At 40.1% G+C, this 19,690-nt stretch overlaps 1 protein-coding gene across 1 annotated transcript; it reads right to left on the bottom strand.

Annotated features, from left to right (window-relative positions):
* Positions 1-1,988: 1,988 nt before the first annotated feature.
* Positions 1,989-18,860, bottom strand: recql4 (RecQ helicase-like 4). Its single transcript, XM_061059854.1, has 28 exons — positions 18,590-18,860; positions 18,412-18,445; positions 18,158-18,273; positions 17,937-18,083; positions 17,655-17,815; positions 16,159-17,248; positions 15,986-16,068; positions 15,788-15,887; positions 15,314-15,491; positions 14,834-14,944; positions 14,397-14,564; positions 14,179-14,271; positions 13,959-14,095; positions 13,202-13,285; positions 12,804-12,992; positions 12,235-12,417; positions 11,862-12,066; positions 11,484-11,677; positions 11,104-11,187; positions 10,170-10,307; positions 9,981-10,082; positions 9,110-9,356; positions 8,568-8,697; positions 7,706-7,872; positions 7,144-7,321; positions 6,396-6,549; positions 6,201-6,309; positions 1,989-2,346 (listed from the first exon to the last, which is right to left on the bottom strand). The coding sequence occupies exons 1-28, from the start codon at positions 18,671-18,673 to the stop codon at positions 2,225-2,227; spliced, it is 4,788 nt and encodes a 1,595-aa protein (XP_060915837.1). The 5' UTR covers positions 18,674-18,860; the 3' UTR covers positions 1,989-2,224.
* Between the last annotated feature and the right edge of the window lie 830 nt (positions 18,861-19,690).

The following is a 19,690-nucleotide window of genomic DNA, read 5'->3' as shown; positions in this document are numbered from 1 at the left end:
GTTAAAGCCATCGGCAACACCAGCGTTCCTGGCTGTATGACGAGTCAGATTGTGTGTTGTGAACAATGACATTACGATGAACAGGTCCATTGTTTTGAGTTTATGGAAAGATGTTTTACTTGACCAAACCCGTTTGACATTCTCCTTCTGCTAAATCAACTCTGAACCTGCCATGCAATAATAACCATTCCCTAGGAGTGGCTGTTTGTGCATCAATCAATCACTGCTAATGTTTACTTCACCTGCTCTTAAGGGGCTGACATCATGACCTAGTTTTTCTTTGTCCTAAAATATGAATAAATATGTCCACATAGTTTTGCGTATCACCACCTAGAGGCTGAGTGAAGCAGTTTAATGAGCCCATATTCTGCCCTTTTTGGGGTTCGTATATTTAATCTATGTACCTACTTTTGTACGTTCACAATAGATAAAGTTAAAAAAAGTGTCTGTTTTCATGTACTGCTCCTCCTTGCTCCCTCTACGCTCTGAGTCCGTCAGCTACACTCTGTTGAGCCCACACTGTTAGACCCCACGTGGGTCAAGTCTGCTCTGATTGGTCTGCCGATCCGCTCTGTCGTTATTGGTCAGTTGCTCAGCACGCGTCTCGGAAATTTCAACATGAGCTGCAGGACTTGCCACAACGAGCCAATGGACTTAGATCAGTGATCTCACACTGACAATGACGTCACAATGGCAACATTTTTTCGAGGGGGGCTAGAACCGAGCGTTACATGCAGCTAATGCTACAGCTAACAGGAGGACGTAGGAGAAGCCGCGTTTCCGCGGACTTTGAATTTTTGCAAATAGATGTGACTAAACATGCACAGGACACTTGGCAAACACACTAAAGAGCATATAAAACCAGAAAAAGCAGAATATGGGACCTTTAAAGTTACAAGGAATAACTTCAGCAGAGTTTAAATGTATTTGAATATCAGTTAGCACGGGGTTAAGTCGACTGTAAAATTAAAAACAGCACGTTGAAAAGTGATCATGTAATCATAGGTTTGATTTCATCTCGACAGCTGTGCTGCTAAAGTAAGGAGCTCATCAGAATGTATACATTTAAAGATGCTCTATTGGCCATTTATTTTCTATATGTTATCAGAAATTAAGCAAACATGTGAAAGCACGAGTGCAAAATGAAAACACAGTTAAGATAGAAAGACCCTTTGGCATCAGGAAGCACGGCTAGCACTCATCCTGGATGAGAATAAATCGGTTTCATTTTCTTTGTTGTGAAAAAATACGATGTAGCTTTTAGATCCAATAATTAGCATGAGACAAATAATGTCAAGTGAGTCATATGTATGTCTTTATGCTAAGCAAAGCTAACTAACTACTTTCTGTAGCTTCACTTTTTACATAAAGGCACGAGAGTGGTATTGAACTGGTCATCCTTTAAATGGGACATAAACCTGGGACTGCTCCTGTTTGAACACGTCTAAGTGAAAGCTGTTCTGAATGTAAACCTCTTACTCTTCTTACGAAGTATTAGGATTTCTTTACTTACACGTCTACTTGGCTTGAAAATAAAGGAAACAGCAACACATGTTTTCTGAGTGTTTCAACGTAGTTCAAAAGCTTTTAAGTTGTCGGCGGAGGTTTGTTAATATTTAACAAACGGTGGGTGAAATCCGTCACATGACTTAAAAGATGAATGATGTCATGACTAATCATTACCCGGATATTCCCGTCAACACAAGTTAATGTTTGCATTCTTATCTAATTCCAAAAGCTTCTTGAATCAACAGCAACATTGCAACAATGGATTAGAGCAGTCAAACAAAAGTCCTCCTTGTTGCTGCTCTTCTAATTTTACTTCCTTGTGTCGGTTCATTTCTGGGTCAGGACTTTTGATTTTCTCTGAACTTGAGGTTTTTTCACTTCAGCCACAATTTAAGTCTCCAAGAACAAGACACAAACCAGACATCTCTTGTGTGACATATTCCTGAGGTACTTCAAATTACAGTCACTGCGAGACCAAGTTAGAAAAATAGAGATCATTTATTTAATTAGTGTACAAAAAATATTTTAAATATAACACAGCTATGTAGAAATCACCTCAGAATAAATCAGCTGACTTGAGAAAAGTGATTAAAAAACAAACCAGGTGTTTTTGGCTAAAAGGCACACCTCAGGAATGTGAGTAAGTCACATGTGTGTTTGTGTGCCGACCTGTGTATGTGCATGCTGCTGTGTGCTCATGTGCATGTTGGGAGGGTCACTTAAAGCGGATGATCTCCTGGGTGGCGAGTCTGATTATCTGGTTGAAGTCAAACTGGATGTACTTCCTCCAGTAGCGTCTATCTCTGCCGTAAACTTGAGCAGGAAAACAGGGACTGCCTGCAACACAGAGAGAGAGAGAGAGAGAGAGAGAACAACCAAATTACAACCAAATTGGAGAGGACAACCAAATTGTTATCAAATTATATCAAATATTGGAAGGAAAGTACCAAATCACAAAGTAAATTAGAATTCTATTTGAGCCTAAACAGAGAGTACAAGCTGGCAGAGGACCTGAGCACAGTGAGGGATGTGAAACTAAGGAAAACCATGACGATGTACAGACTGAGCGGAAACAGTCTGACCATAGAAACAGGCTGTCACAGACAGAACTGGTTACCCAGAGAGGCCAGGCTGTGTTCACTCTGCCATGAGAATCTCACTTCCTCCTACACTGTGACATGTATAAAGATTTAAGAGAGACTCTCTTTGATTACATTGATAATAAATATCCTGACTTTCTCCATCTCCCTGATCCTCAGAAGCTGCTCTATCTCTGTGGAGAGAAAAGTCTGTGTGCAGTACGAGCTGTTAAATATGTTCATGATTGTCACAAACTGAGACGAAATACACTTAATGTTTCATAGAAATACACTGTAAAAATAATTCATGTTATTGTTAATGTCTTTTATTCATATTTGTTGTATTTGTTTACTGTATATATTGTAATCATTTGTTGTTCAAAATGTTTTCTGTACTGCTTTGGCAACATGGATTGTTGATCTGTCATGTTAATAAAGCTCATTTGAATTGAATTGAATTGAGAGGCAGAGAGAATGAGAGAGAGAGAGAGTGAGAGAGACAGAGAGACAGAGAGAGAGAGCGAGAGCGAGAGAGACAGAGAGAAAGAGAGAGACAGAGAGAGGAGAGACACAGACACAGAGAGAGAGAGAGAGAGAGAGAGGGAGGGAGGGAGAGAGAGTGAGAGAGAGAGAGATAGAGAGAGGGAGAGCGAGACAGAGAGAGGGAGTGCGAGAGACACAGAGAGAGAGAGGGAGAGCGAGAGAGAGAGAGAGAGACAGAGAGAGGGAGAGCGAGAGAGACACAGAGAGAGAGAGGGAGAAAGAGAGAGCGACAGAGATATAGAGAGAGAGACAGAGATAGAGACAGAGAGAGAGAGACAGAGAGAGAGAAAAAAAGAGAGACAGAGAGAGACAGAGAGAGAGAGCGAGAGAGACAGAGAGAGAGAGCGAGAGAGACACAGAGAGAGAGAAAAAGAGAGAGACAGAGAGATACAGAGAGAGAGAAAAAGAGAGAGACAGAGAGACACAGAGAGAGAGAGAGTGAGAGAGTGTAGCCGTTATCAGCAGTCACGTTTGCAACCTCTCTTCCTGCAGGACTCAGGACTGTGGATTAACATGTTTTTACTTTTACCAAGGAACAAAAGAACTGATCAATGATTTAAGTCTCCCTCTCAGACAGGACGTTATGAACTTTTACAACACCTTGAATAAACAATCGATTGGAAACAGAACACTCTGTTATCTACGAATTGACCCCAAAGACATGAACTGTGACCGAAACCAGTCTCTGCAAAATCGTAAAATTGATCATCTGTTGAAGGACTGCTGAAGAGCTGAATTAAACCACAGCTTTCAATTCTGCATCAAATGAACATTTATGTCTTTCTTCATCTAGATATTTGTAATTGTCACATTGAATGTATTGTAATCATCTTTTTAAATTCAAAATCTGATCTTCAGAACAGGAATAAGAGTTATATTATGTTTAATATGAATTTGACGTGGAGCGCTATTGCCATCTAGTGTTAGAATATCCATGAATACGTAACCTTCATAATTATACATTTAGACGTGTTATAAAGCATACTCTTTGATATTAGCTATAGAAGGTGTTATTTAAAGACACCAACTTCTTTTCCTACTTTATTAATATGTCTTATTAAGAATGTTGACTGTATAACATGTTTTTGTTCACCTACAGACTGGGATTAACTGAGGATGTTCCCAGATGGTGTGATTTTCATCTCAACATGAATCTGATAGAAATGTTTGTCTAAATATATGATGTGAACCTACATCAAGGTGGATCTGATAGAAATAATATCGAAATGAATGTATGGTGACGTATATATGTTTAGATTCTTATTCTTAATCTTACTGAGTAAACTCGGTTTAGTTTAAACAATTGTCCTCCGGTCAGAATGGGAGTCACCCGTGGGTGGCCCCCCTCTTCTCCTGCAGACCCCCCTCCTCCCATCCAGCTGATAAGAGTTCACACTGAGCTCTGATCTTTGGTTCTTTTTAGTTTTGGTTTCTTAAAGTTTAGAGCTTCAGCTCTTGCTCGCTTGTCTTCGGACTTCGGTCCGAATCACTTCTTTTAAGTTTGTGCCGTAGAGACGAGTCTCTGCCGAACTTTCTTTTTCACGCACAATTTTTGGAAACATCAATTCTTTCTGGCTCAAGCAAGGTTTTTGAACTTTCTTCTCCAAAGTCTCTTCAATTTTGAACGCCAATTACTTAGTTTGGATTCATCAAGATGGCCATCAGGTTAATCTGAATTGGAAATCGACGTATCAAAAGACTCTTTAATACTTTTCCTGTTGGATCCTCTTGGAGCTTCTGAGACGTAGGCTGAACCGACGTACACTCTCCATCCCAGCTGCACACTCCGACCAAGTTGTTAAGGCATCTAATCTGGCCCGTGGACCTCTCTGGGCCTGAAAAGAACCGCTTGCCAGAGACTGAAACGCGGGACCAGCCGGCGGAGTTCAATTGAACACATCTCACAGTAAGACTGCTGGTGGCAAGGGGTGTTGGAAGATTAAGTCTTGAGTCGTGTCTATTCAGAGCCCTCCTTTAAATCCAAATAGAATCCCAAAATTCCTTTATCAACTTTTTCTTTTTGACCATTTTCTGATTAAGTCATTCAAACAATACCGCGTCTTATCTCATTACTAAATATATAATGTCACCATACATTAGAATTGCATTATCCTGATCATAATAATCATATTCTTTATCTGTTTCATCTATACATTAGTGTTTACCCTTTTTTATATTAAATTTTACACATAAAATTCAGGACTTTGTCTGTGTGTTTTCTTGTTTAACATTTCCAGAACTTACTTCTTTCAAGATATGAAACTGACTGATTAATTAATTAACTTATACCATTAAAGTTATTTTCTTCCTTTAACAGGAAGTGGTGCCCCCTTCTTAAATACGAGGTTAAATAAAGATATAACATCTTAATAATTTAATTACGCTACAAGAGAGTGAGAGAGAGAGACAGAGATAGAGAGCGAGAGACAGAGAGAGGGAGAGCGAGGGAGAGTGAGAGAGAGACAGAGAGGGAGAGAGAGCGAGAGACAGAGAGAGAGAAAGAGAGAGAGTGAGTGAGTGAGAGAGACAGAGACAGAGAGAGAGACACAGAGAGAGAGAGAGAGACAGAGAGAGAGAGAGAGAGAGAGAGAGAAGGGGATTTAGCCTCGGTGTAACTCCTTAAATAAAGCTCACAGTGATCTGATGACCTCTATGTACTAGATGAAGAAATTTAAACTTCTTTATCAACAGGATATCAAGAACCTGATATGTTTGACTGAAACAGGAAGAAAAATATGAATTCATTTTTTAAACAGGTGAGGATTGTCTCTGCGCACAGGCTTAGTGAGATGAAAAAAAACACTTAATTCAATGGTCCTCTAGCACCCTCTGGAGGTGATGTTTTCAGGTAATTGTACTTCAATGGAGTCTTTTTCTCATCACATCATGGTGTTACTAAAAAAGGTTTCTGCACACGCAAAATACAACTTTCAACCTTTGACTTTACTCGTATTGTAGTATTCTTCATGTGTGGTTTGGCAGCGTGGTGTGTCAGTAGTTTTACTCAAAGCTCTCTCTACATACGTGTTTATTGTGAGGGAACAGATTTATGTGTTCGCGTGCTCTTACTTATCCCGTGCAGGATTCGGGCGACAGCTCTTCCCGAGAACTTCTCATCACTTCGGTGGGAAAGAAAACTTCTGATGTCGGCTCTGATCTGATTCTCCCAGTCCAACAACTACGAGTACAAACAGACAGTTCAAACAGTATCAGAACCAAACAGCACTCAAAATGCATCATCCTGATAACCCTCCTGTGTTTTACTTTGTATTTGTCCAGCTCCCCGGTGTCCACCGGTGCGAGCGCCTGGCCTCGCTCTCGCCTCTTTTCAAAGTATTCAGAGAGAAGTTTCTTCAGGTCCACGCTGCGGCTCTCTTCTAGATCATCAATGCAGGACGATACGCTGTGGTATGCAACACTGTGAAAGAAGAGGGGACAGACAGACAGATAGACACAGACACACACACACACAAAGAGATTAAAAAAAATTGGATAAAAGCATCTGTGAATTGTAGAATTTCAATCCATGCATTCAAAGCCTGTCTCTCCTGTCTGATTGGACACACAGGTGCTGACAGGAAGTGACCAGAGGCAAAGCACAACATTGACGGCAGTTCTTGAGAGCTCTAATCAGTATAGAGTCGTCGTTATCAAACAAAAACCATCGTCATTACCATCATCATCATCAATAATATGGAGACCATCATCATTAAGTTAGTAGGTATTCATGAAAGAGTTGGGTCTTTAGCTTTTTATTAAAGGTGCAGAGGGACTCTGCAGATCCAATGGAGTTTGGAAGTTCATTCCACCACCAGGGGGCGACAGAGGAGAAGAGTCTAGTCAGTTTCTCCAGCAAACAGGAAGCTTATTATTACAGTGACACTTCTGAGAGGGTGTAATAAATTACTGGGTCACATTCTCCCAACAAACTCCCTTCATTTATTTATATCTTTAATATGTAGGGTTTTATGATAACTTTATTTTGTGAGTATGTGACTGTGTGTGTGTATACCTCTTAAAGGCGTTGAAGCTGGTAGACAGCTGGTAGAGCTGAGTCCTCTCTTGGTTCTGAACTCGATCGTGTAGAAACTGACAGACTTTGTCCATCTCATCATCCCCGAGGTCGCCATAGGAACGGAAGTAGAAAGAGATGGAGGAGAACTCCACTTGGACACCGCTACGTCCACCGGCTGAAACACAACGTACACACACAGCGACTTCAGCGTTGATTCATATTTACTGTAAATTGTTAGATGTACTTATCTGTTATTAGCATGTTTATGTCAGTATCGGTTCATACAGTCATATATTCACCAACACGAGAGGAGGTGAGAGGCAGACAGAGGGATTACAACACCAGTGATGAGTGATCTACACTACTTTTGCGCAAGTCTTTATTTGATTTTTTTTAGGAAAAAGCTACTGACTATCTTTAATTGCATCATGATTAATGTGTTCATACTGACTACCTAAAAAAACACATTGATTGATTGGTGAAAGATTTCTGTAATAAGAGGTACAGCGGGATCCTATCAGATGTGTTTTTAAAATATCAATGGTGCAATAATACGCACCTTTGCCAGTGCTCCACTGCAGCTGCCTGAGTCCTCTTTTCACCAGAGAGAGCTGCCAGCCCATCGTGTCAGAAACCTCCACCACATCAAACTCCAGCTGATCACAGGACTCCACTCGCTCGCCTGCCATCCGCATTCTGGCCAACACCACAGCAACCGGAGGGCAACTGAAGGAAAACAAAAGGAAATGAAATAAACATATATATATATATAATCAAATCAAATATGAGCAGTACATTTTGTCAACACAACAATCACTGGATGTGAAACCAGAGAGGGTCTAAATGAGAAAAAAAACAAGTTACAAACAGAATTGTGACGTCTGTTTACCGTTACATAAACTTAATCCAAAGAAAAAGAAAAATATCTTTTGACTCTTTAAAGGCTTTATATGTGATTTTTTGATCCAGCAGATGTCGCCAGCATGAAACCAAAACAACTTGCGCTGCCTTGTTGTGTTAGCATGCTAATGCTAGTGATCTTTATTATGCTCGTATCTTCACACTGCATGTAAATTTACCTGAAATGAGCGTGATCTAGAAACACAGTTAAGCAGTGAGTACAGTATGTTATTCTTCTTTTCTCTAGTCCCTCAATTCAACAACTTTTATACGTGAGGGGAGGAGTCAGCCGGCCGTCCTGGCGATGTAAACAAACTGAAGATAGGACTCTGAAAACATCACAGACAGTGGGACTCGGGTGTTACACCCATTGTAGACAGTCATGACTCACAGAGTTATTTTCAGAGGATATACTTGATTTCTATTACATTTAAGTGTGAAAAATCACATATTAAACCTTTAATATAGGTTTTCATGGCCTTGTGTTAAGAGTATCCTAAAAGGTGACGGGCATTTCGTACAATTTGGTGATTCTCTGGAGCTGCTTTGGTCCCCCGTAACAGCTGATTTTACACACAGACAGTGTGGGGTGGAGGAGTTCAACGAAGCGCTGGGGATGAAGCTCCAGGTAGCAGAGCAGAGTTTCTACACCTGAAAGAGAGAGAGACAGATGGATATATTCTCTTAAAAACAGACTTTAATCTGAGATCTTCTCCTGATTTCACCTGAGCTTACTGACTGCCCTTTTGTTGGTGTCTATAATTTTACACATTCTATTGATTTGACCTGATTTTCATTTTTTTGCCTTTGTTGTCTCGCTTTGTTTTTTGTGCTTTGTTTTACTCTCGTAAAGCCTTTTGTAGCGTGAGTTTAGAAAAGTGCTCTATTAATAAAGATTGTTATTATTTCAGCACTTTTGTTTTACCATTCTATTTCCTTCAACTGTTTTTATTAACAGATGCAGTTTTATATGATACTTTATAAGACCGGACATGTTCAGCTGTTTTTCTATCAATATGTTTCTTATAATTATGTTCATACATTGGCAGCTGTTTGCACGTACCTTCCTCTGTGATGTCCAGAGCTTCGACTGTTTCATCGATGGGTATCGCTCTCTCATGCGTGTGGCATACTCGCTCTGATGGCCAATCGCTGCCTTCTTCTTCCTGCTCCTTCAGCAAATCCTCGCCCCCTTTCACCTCAACATCCTTAATGGAACCATCAGCTTCTTGGTGTTTAACAGCCTCTTCTTCTTTCTCCTCATTCTGTCCTTCAGCTCCATTCTCTGTTGTTTCAGGATGTGGCATCTCCTAACAGAGAACACATTTCTTCCATGATTCAGGTTTCTCATACCAATGACTTTGTTTTACTGTATCCTCGCTTAACCCTCTTGCATCACTATGGTCAATTTTTACCTCTTCATCTGTCCATCATTTTGTCTGTGTTAGTGCATATGGCACACATATTCGTAAGAAAGACTCTCTCTTGACACATTTTGGAATGCACATTACATTTTTTTTAATAGATCAATAGAACACTGTGAAACATTTTTACAACCCTCTTAAGTCATTAAGGACAAAAAATGGCCACTTCCAAAAAACTGCTATAAAAATAAAACAGAGTGATATTTTTTTCTGCATACATACTTTATTACTTAAACAACTTCAGCCCTGCTCAAAACTATCAAACATTCAATCATTTTTAGGAATCCAGAGCTGGAGTTGTTTAAGAGATTTATGCAAAAAAAGTAGAAAAAAATATCAATCTGTTCTGTTCTTTAGAGGGTAGTAAATTAAACTGATGCCTGAGGGTTAATAAACCACAACTGATCAACCAGATGTTGTTTGTGAACATCCGGTTATTTTTCTTTCTTATGCTTCAGTCTTCACTGTCTGTATTTGTGTGATTATGTAAAGAAGGCAGTAAAAACAAACCTGTGCAGCAGGCAGTGCTGACGTCTGCTGAGTGGGAGGGTTGATGCTGCCCTCCTGATCACACACATCCATCAGTTCCAGCAGCTCCGAGTCCTCGATGTCCTGCACACAGAGAGTTTAGATTTGTAGAAAGTAGTCGTTTCTTTCCTTTAAAGCACTGATGTTTAGACTATTTGAATGCTTAGTTACCCTGACGAGCGCCTGCTGTCTCTGGTGTATCTGTTTACATTTGCATGGAGGGAAGACTTTCTGGACCAGTTTCTTGACTGTATAGTAGTCCACTGTGTCTGCATAGATATGACGACGCAGCTCGTGGAGGTCTCCCCCCTACACACACACACACACACACAAACAAATTCATGTCATACTTCAAGCATACTGTTCAGCTTCGATTATGACTTTGTGCATAACATCTCTCCATAAAACAGAAACATGACAGAATTCATTTGGAAAAATCTAATTCGGTACTTCATTACACCCAAGATTAAAAGTAAACAAATGAATATTCAACAGCCATGCTGGAGACTATGCAACAACATGGATCCAAACCATACACATATTTTCTGGTATTGCATCAAGATCAAACCTTTCTGGGATGATATACATTCAGCTCTGTGTAAAGTGCTCGGTTATGAAATCCCTCGATCATGTCTTGTTTTATACCTGGGACACTTGGAAGGATCTGTGCATGCAGCAGACCAATACTTGGTCAAGATTCTACTCGCAGCAGCAAAGAAAACCATTACTAAGAACTGGCTAAAGACTGACACACCAAACCACAGACAGTGGCTGTCAATCATAGATGATATCCTTTTGATGGAAAAAATAACCTACAAGTTGAAAATGAAGGAAGATCAGTTTTACAAAGGCTGGGGAAAATGGTTAACATATAAAACAAAACAGGGACATAAGCATCATACACAACAAATTATGTGTAGAAAAATGTAATCCTCATCCAACCAACAGGCTGAAAGTATCTGTGACACTTGTATTTGTTTGTTTTTCAGGTCATATGTTTAATATCTGTCAAGATATTAATGCTGTTCAATGTTAAAAGTAAAATAAAACAGAAACATGACCCAGCTTCTTGTTTCTGAAAGTAAATGGAGAGTTTCAGTCTTACCTCCGGATTCAGAAAGAGGTGACAGTGTGCTGGTTCTCCATCTCTTCCTGCCCTTCCAATCTCCTGAACATAGCTTTCAAAGCTCTGAAAAAAAAACATTCAGCATTAAAAGATTATAAGAAAGGGAAGACCTGCGTTCTTGTTTCATTAGTTTTGATTTGGTATATTATCCATCTCAGGAATATCTTCAGGTTTTAACAGGTAGAAATCCAGACTTATTATTCAGTACCTTTTTTTTTTTTTTTAGATGTCATGATGTCATCAATAACAGTTTTTTCTCGATATCTTTTTCTATGTTTTATATGTTTTTGCTCCGGTTCACACAGAACATATCGGTATCAAAGACATTCCGCTTTAGATCAAATCCGACTACCACCAACCTTTGGCATGTTGTAGTGGACGATACCACGGACGTCCGATTTATCGAGGCCCATTCCGAACGCCACCGTGGCCACCACGAGCCTGAGCTCGCCGCACATGAAATTGTTCTGCACGCGACGGCGCTCAGATGCCGACAAGCCCGCGTGGTACGACTCCGCCTGCCATTTCAAGGGTTTCCGGATCTTCTTTCTTGCTGAATGTAGAAACACAGAAAGTAATGAGAGCGTAGAAAATAACATGTCGTCTAACCAGGAGAAGTTAAAAACATCAAAAGGAATCCAGCAAGTCTGATGTCCCCACTTTGCATTTTAACCCTCCTTTTCTTTTAAATGTTTTTTTTTTTTATAAATCATGATTATAAAATATAGCATGCATACCCAGATCTTTCTTTTTCTGTGCTACAGGGTTATCTTGTGCCTGACTGCTGTTGCTGTTTCTGAATTTGTTTTCTTTTAACAGCACCCCCTGCAGGCAGGTCCTGAGCAGCGCAGACACACGGGTGGTCTCCTCTCGTCTGGTGCAGTAGACAATGATGGAGTCCAGACAACCAAAGCGATCCCCTTTCAACAAGGAAACTAAAGCCTGAAGTAAGAAAAGCAGAAGAGTTCAAATGATCTTTGAAACATATACACTCTGGGGACAAAAAATTATTTATTATTATAATAATATATATTATTATAGAGTTATGAAAGGAACATTAAGACCCGACATTATTTCAGCTTTTCTTTAGATTTTTTTTCATTTCCACACCTGATCTTTTTCTCTGTCCATGGACACGGACAGACAGAGGTTAGGAGGCACAGCTGCAGATCGGACTGCGATGCCCTCGCGATCTGTGATGTCGAGATGACGTGCAATGTCCAGAGCAGTGGACATGGTGGCTGTGGCAGTGAGTCCCAGCAAGCACTTCACTCCCAGACGCTCCCTCAGCACCTAAACACACAAATACATGAATATGTTTTTCATGACGTGACTGTGTTGCAAATAAGTACAGGGATGCTGGAGTTTGATTGGCTGCTGACAACCCTGCTTTTGGGCTCCAGATTTATTTTTGATTCATTAGAGACACTTCAGATTATGCTGCCATATGAAAAAGGCTTTTTTCTTCTTGTATAATATTGGTTTTAACTTGGTAAGAACTAGTGTATATCCTGGAAAACCATTCAAAATGTATAAATATTTCCTCTCAAAACATCTGCCAAAGTTTGTTTACCAACAACATTGTTTTTCGCTCAAATGACCTCAAATGAACTGAAGTCAAAGAAGAAAACTGCAGTCCAGGTACCTACATGCCCAACCGACAGCCACCATGAACCCACCTTACAGAGTCGTAGGTAGCAGGGTCTGAAGTTGTGAGACCACTCTGAGACACAATGAGCCTCGTCTATGCAGGCGAAGGCCACAGGGGGGAGCTCCTGAGCTGAGGGCAGACATCCTGAACCCGAACCGCCTCCACCAACCAGAGCCTCCGGAGAGAGGAGCAACACACACACCTGGCCTGACTTCACCTACAGACATAAAAGGAAGAGTCACACATTGTTGAAAATACAACTTTTTTATGACTAGGAGTAGGGGAACTTTTTATTTGTGTAAAACGTTGAGTCTTCATATAACCTCTATAGATAAAGGAGTTGTGGATAGTAACACGAGTGTGAGATCTACAGTAGGTAGGTTGTATGATTCTTTTTACCATGAAGGCTCCGGCTGTGTCTGTTACCTTTTCAATCGCAGCTTCTCTCTGCTTCATGGTCATGTTGGAGTGGATACAGGCTGCCTTCAGATTGCCTGGCAGGCCAGACAGCTACAAACACACAAAGAGAAAAAGATTCACAACTAAATCTGCTAACTTCACCAACAACTGTTCAAAGGATTAGGTTTTATATTGTTCTGTACCCTTCAGGAATCACTACGGATAACCAAAGTGCTGCCTGGTTTGTTTATGTTGTTTTATAACTTATAATTTTTTATCTTACTTACTTTGTCAAGTTATGTTTTATATTTATATTTACTTTTTATTAATATTATTATTATTTTTTTTAATCATTTAACCACTTGTTTCTATTTCTTTTCCTGCTCTTACCTTCTTATTGCTGTTCTCTTTATTTGCTTTTATCTCTTTTAGTTTCTTACATCTTTTTAAATCTTTGGTCCTCTTGGTCTCAGCTTGTGTTGTTGGGTTCTTGTGTTGCCTGGGTTCTTATAATGGTTCTTGTGATGGTCGGGTTATATATGTCTGTTGGGTATCGTGCACTTTGGGTTCTTTTCTGTTGAATTGTATTTAATTATTTTTAGTATTTTGCATTTGTTATGTTCTTGCTGTTGTTTCTGTTCTTCTGTGTTTGGTTTAGTTTGTTCTTGTTTTTGCTGTTTGTCAAAGCACTTTGTAAACCTGTGTTTTTAAAAGGTGCTATATAAATAAAGTTATTATTTTTTTGTTTTGTTTGTTGTGTGTGAGGGAAAGAGAGGGAAACTACCTGGTCATCCATGAGTGAGACCAGCGGTGAGATGACCAAAGTGATGCTCTGTGATCGCTGAGCGTACATGTAGGCCGGGAGCTGATAACACAAGGATTTACCCATCCCTGTAGACAAGACAACGAGGGTAGAGAGACCTAGAGAGAGCAGACAAACAGACAGGTTAGACCTGTACGGATGGGTGTGGTTTTGGTTTCTTTGACGTTTGCCATGAACATACCAGACAGGATTCTCATGATGGCTTCCTCTTGTCCTGCCCTAAAGGACCCATACCCAAGTTCCTTCAGAGCTGCGTGCACCTCAGCAGGTGTTTCTAAAAATGCAAACATTTCCACAAACAAAACTTTTAACTTCTGAGCTAATTTACAGTGTATCTTTGTTTTATTGTACCTGATGAGACAAGAGTGTATTGTAAGTTAAACACTGGTCAGTGTTTACCCTGGACTTTTCCGTCCTCTCCGAGCTGATAGAGAGGTTCCACTGGTGGTGGAGCAGCCGGGCGCTCGTAGTCGGGGCGAATCACATTCAGCAGGACCTCGTCCTTTGGGTCACCGTCACCTTCTTTTTCTGGGCACTGCTGCTCCTCTTTGACATTTGAAGATGCAGCTGGAAAAAACACAAAGCACCTGGATTTTAACACACACACCATAGAGCAACAATACCTGTGAGACTGCAACTAGTAAAGTATACGCTGGTTTCAAATATTGTAATCTCATCTGTAAAGAAGAACCAGTAGCCTATTTGCTGCATAAAAATCTAATTTTGCCCACATTTTATTTATATTAGAAATATGATAGCATCTCAAATTTTATTGCAAAGCCAAATGTAATTAAAACTTTTTTTAAATGCAAATGTTGAAAGTTGGTTTTTTTTACCCAGTGGCTGAGGTTGCAGCGTCCCTGTTGCCCTAGCAACCTCCTCCAGCGTAGGCAGCTCGAACGGCTCCTCTTCAGCCGGCGTGTCCTCGGAAACAGGAGGGGGAGGGGCTGCAAAACCAGAGTCGAGAGGTATTCATTCATTTAGTTTGTCAACAGAAAAAAACAAGAATAAGAAGTTATCTTTAGAGTTTTGTATAATAACTTTCTTTACTGTCTTTGTGGCACTCATCTATTAAGACACATATTCAAGTAAGAGTCGTCACAAGACACCACAAAAAGAAAGAATTCATCTTGAGATCATTAAACTTCCACATGTGAGCTGGAGCGTCAGTATTGAAGAAAAACTGTGTTGTGGAAACAAAACATAAAAAATAAAAAAAAACATAAAAAAAAAAAATAACAGTTAGTTTTTTCAAGCAAGCCAATAAAGTCAGCCTTTAGTTTATGAAGTTGTGATTGTGCATCTCTTTGTGTTACCTGGTCCCTTGCAGTCCATGGCCCAGTGTCCGGTCCCTCCACACTTGTAACAGGTGTCACCTTGACGATTGAAGCCGCCTCTGAAGCCGCCTCTGAATCCACCTCGCCCTCCTCTCCCAAAGAATCCACCACCTCCACCAAAACGCTCGCCTTTCAGCTGGAACTTCTGTATGTACAGCTACAAGCCACACGGTACGTTTACGACAGCAGTGAATATTCACACGTATAAGTGTCTTTGGATTTTATTTGTTTTTGGTTCGAGACCTAAACAAGAGCACACTAATATTCTGCTCTTTACGAGGTTATTGGCTACATTTTGAGACATTTGTCAAGAAATTAGATAAATAGCTTTTGCACTTTTTTTTTTTTTTTACTTCCCTTAAATGAAGTTTCAATTATAACTTTTTTACTATTATTTTTTTTTTTAAATACTTGTGAATCTACATGCATTAATAAAAGAAAAAGAAAATGTACCTGTTTACGTAGACCCAGACCTCTGAGAGCGTATCCTTTGACATGAGATTTCTTCTTCAGGTTAATCTTCACAAAGTTTCCCTCTGGCACTTTGGTGCTTCTGTACAAACACAGATTGTTCTTGTAATAAGACCAGAACAAACAGATGTTTCAAACACATTGTGAGAGTGTAATGTACAGGGAAACATCTGGTCGTACTTTGCTTTGACAGGCCGATTGTGATACATCTTCTTGGCCTCATATTCATCCAGCATTTCTCCTACCAAGTTCTCCTGAGGAGCCTTGACATGGACAATAATGTATTTAATAAGTGAGCAGACAATTTTAAAACAATAAGGTTGCATCAGATTAATATTAACTATGTGTCTCACCTTTTTTGGTACACTGGTTGTTTTCTCTTTCTCCGTCTCTTCCTCCTCATCTTTCTTCTTCTTACCTCTCTTTTTCTTCCCTCCTTCTGGTGCTGGTACATCAGAGCCTTCCTCTTTCTTTTTGCCATTCTTGCGCCTCTTCTTCACTCCTCCCTCCTCTGTAGTCTCTCCCTCAATGTCCTCACCCTCTCGCTGCCTTTTTCTCCCTCTCTTCTTTGTGACTTTAGACTCGTGACCACTCGCACGGTCGTCCTCTGGTGTCAAAGGTGCCGTCACTCCTCCTTCAATCTGTTCACTTCCTGTCCTTTTCGGTTTTCCTTCTCCTTTGATTTTTTCACCGTGATGCGGAGCCTTCTTCAGTGCACCTTCACTAACCCCGTTGTCACCGGGAACGCTTTTAACCCCTCCATCTCTTTCTGAGTCTGTTGCCTCTCGTCTCTCTCCCGCTGCATCTATTTCCACTTTGCCAACTGTTTCGTCTCCTTGCTTCTTTCCTTCCATTTCACCTCCCCTTTCTTTCTCTCCTTTTGTCTCCAGGTTTATCTCCTGGTTGCCAGCCCCAGGCCTCTCGTCGGCCCCCATCTCTCCAAACACCTGACACCTCTCCAACCAATTTCTATCGACAGAACCAAATCTGCTGGCAGGAGAGGGCCTTCCTCCCATCCCTCCTCTGAAACCCCTGGGAATCTGTGGGCTTCCCCTCAAGCCATTTAAAGGACCAAAACCCTTATGTGGAGTTTGTACTGCTTCAAAACTCTCTGTTTTGTCTTCTACGGCTCCCAGACCTTCATTTACATGTCCAGTAGTTACAACATCTCCTGTTGAAGTTTTTACACTACAACGAGGAGAAAACGACAACGACAGAGCAGAAGATCTGGCTGGAGATGAGACGCTGGAGACGATTCCATTTTGTGGACTAACAACTTTAGATGTTCCACTCTTGCTATCAATATTGCTACTGCAACTACTGGCAGCACTTGAAAGCTCTTCACAAGGCTCCTTAAAAGGTTCAAATGGTTTAAACCGATCTTCAGGCTCCACTGGACGTTGGGTCGGTGAATCCGGGGGCTGTCGGCAAAACTGTCCCCCTCTGTAAACAGAGACACAGTTACAAGGAAAGCCCATAGAACTATATAATTGATAAATAGTCATTCTGTTTAAAAATGGTTTTCAATGACTACCAAGCTTTGAAATAATATGATGGAGGCAGAATTGTTTTTTACAAACAGATATACTGGGTATGAAGATGTACAGCGCATGTGAATAGAAAAAGGAAAAGACACAGCAACAGCAACTTCTTCACACAAATAAAAGCACATCAGAGAGATGAAAAGTGTTGAAAAGTTCCATTGAAAAAAAGTCTTAAAACTACAGAACCATGTGTCTCAGCAATGTAGTGAAACAAAAAATATCTGGCAGCATTTCTAGAATATACATATCAGTCCAGAGCTCAATTTTTGTACGCAGATTGTCTGAAAATTATTTCATTTTGTTACCTTGGTGAGAAAGGGTTAAATTCAGGGACTGCAGGAGCTGTTTTTGTTTTTGCAGTGACAGCAGCAACAGGGCTATTTGTGCTTCCAGGTCTTCCATCTTTCAAGGAGTTGAAAGGTACCCGACCAGGAACAGATGATTTCTTCAGTGAGATCGGTCTCTCCTGGTATCAGAAAACATGATAATAGTGCTAAACCCCAGAGAAAAATGACTTTTTCATATATTGAGCATTCTGTCTCTTTAAGCTAAATCTCACAGTGTATGGTTTGATAAGCATGTGTCACCTTGCCGAGTGTAGCCAGGTTGCTTTTAAGCTTTAGACCATAGTATTGGGCGGAGGCCTTCAGGCTGTCTCTGTCCTGGGTCGTCAGTTTGGGAGAAGATGCAGGAAGTGTACTTCGGTTCAAATGGGAGCCCCAACAGTCTGTTTCCTACATAGATCAATGATAAGCAGATAGTTAGTTCTTTTTCTTCATATTTATTTACACACCAAACACCTTTTGACCTTCTCGGCTGTGTTGACCTTCGCTGTAGATGTGGACTGTTCAGCATGTCGACCAGATGCATCACTGCTGTGGTTTTCTTTGGCTTGTTTCAAACCACGGTACTCTTTGTATAGTTCTGCAATTAGAGTCAAAATGTGCTTTTAATACTAATTAATGCAATTGGTGGCCTTAATGTTAGGGACCAAGATCGTTGATCCTAATATGTAGGAACTATCTGTTTATCTTTTGAATGAATGTTAGGGATTTTACTCACTCCTTGTGTCGTCTGAAGCTTGATCAATATCCTCCTGAAAGTGTAAGATAATTACATTTTACCATCATGTGAAAGTTACGGAAGCCCTAAGCAGACATGCATCCATGTATTTGATCTAACTCCGTTTACACACCGGACAAGTCTGCTACTACTAGACTAACTTTGACGTTTAAATCACCTTGTTCGGTTTCCTCTGATGTTGTGAGACGAATCCCTGCTCCCAGTTTTTCAGCAGAAGCTTGAGCTCGTTGTATCGATCCATCCCACACTCCTTATAACACAGATTTTACTGACATTATGTTTCTATTGATAGCAGCGACACTTTAACAAGCTAGCGTTACAAACACAACTTAAATAGCTTTTCAAGGGCTGAGTTTCTTCTTCGGTGAATGTTATAACAACTTGGAAGGACTTTAAGGCTATACAGACATAACTATCTTTACAGACAAGTGCAGCTAATAGGCTTCCTGCTGCCGTGTGTGTTGTTTACGATTTTCCCGCGCTGAAGAAAAAAATGACACGGGTTGCCAGGCACTTCTCTATATCCCCCATCCTCACAAAACCTAGGTTTTCATTGTCACGTCTATTTAATCCACGAGGTGGATAACGTAATCATAGTGAGAACACAAAAGTGATTTAAAAAAACTCGTCTCTGGGTAAATCTTTGTAATCGCTTCTGTTTTTTTATGTTTCTGTTTATTACTGGTTTTCGCCTACCAGGCAACACTTCTCACTGGCTATACACTCTTGATAGACTCCGCCTCCTTCTTAAAGGGACAGTGACACTTATTTTCGCTTTAAAATTTACAGTAAGTACAAAATTATGAGCTTTATAGTAGCATTTATATTCATAACGTGTACTTTCCTTGAGCATTTCTATTTCACACTTTATATTACCACTCCTTAGATTTTTAAAAATATTCAAACACAAGTAAGCATCAAATGAAGGCCTTCAAGTACATATGTTATAATTTAAAGCACATTTAACAGTTTAATAATCTGTTAAGCAGGTTGCTAAACTTAATATTTTGGGGTTTTGTGTTGTACATGAGAGGTTTTACTGTTGGATTTATGTGACAATGATACCCATATTTACTATTACAAGCCATTAAGACTCTAAAACATGTTCTATTCAGCTATTTGTAACAAAACTATAAACACCTTTTATATAATTTATTTCTTCAACTGATACCAGCATTTTTTTTATTCAGTGTTATTGTGGTTTATTTTAAGTAAACATGTAGTGCATTGCAGTAACAGAAAAAAAAACAGGGATTAA

The sequence above is a fragment of the Labrus mixtus genome, chromosome 16 (genome assembly GCF_963584025.1).
Source record: "Labrus mixtus chromosome 16, fLabMix1.1, whole genome shotgun sequence".
Classification (NCBI taxonomy): Eukaryota; Metazoa; Chordata; class Actinopteri; order Labriformes; family Labridae; genus Labrus; species Labrus mixtus.
The sequence above is the reverse complement of the archived record's forward strand: the minus strand, read 5'-3'. Positions and strand labels throughout refer to the sequence as shown.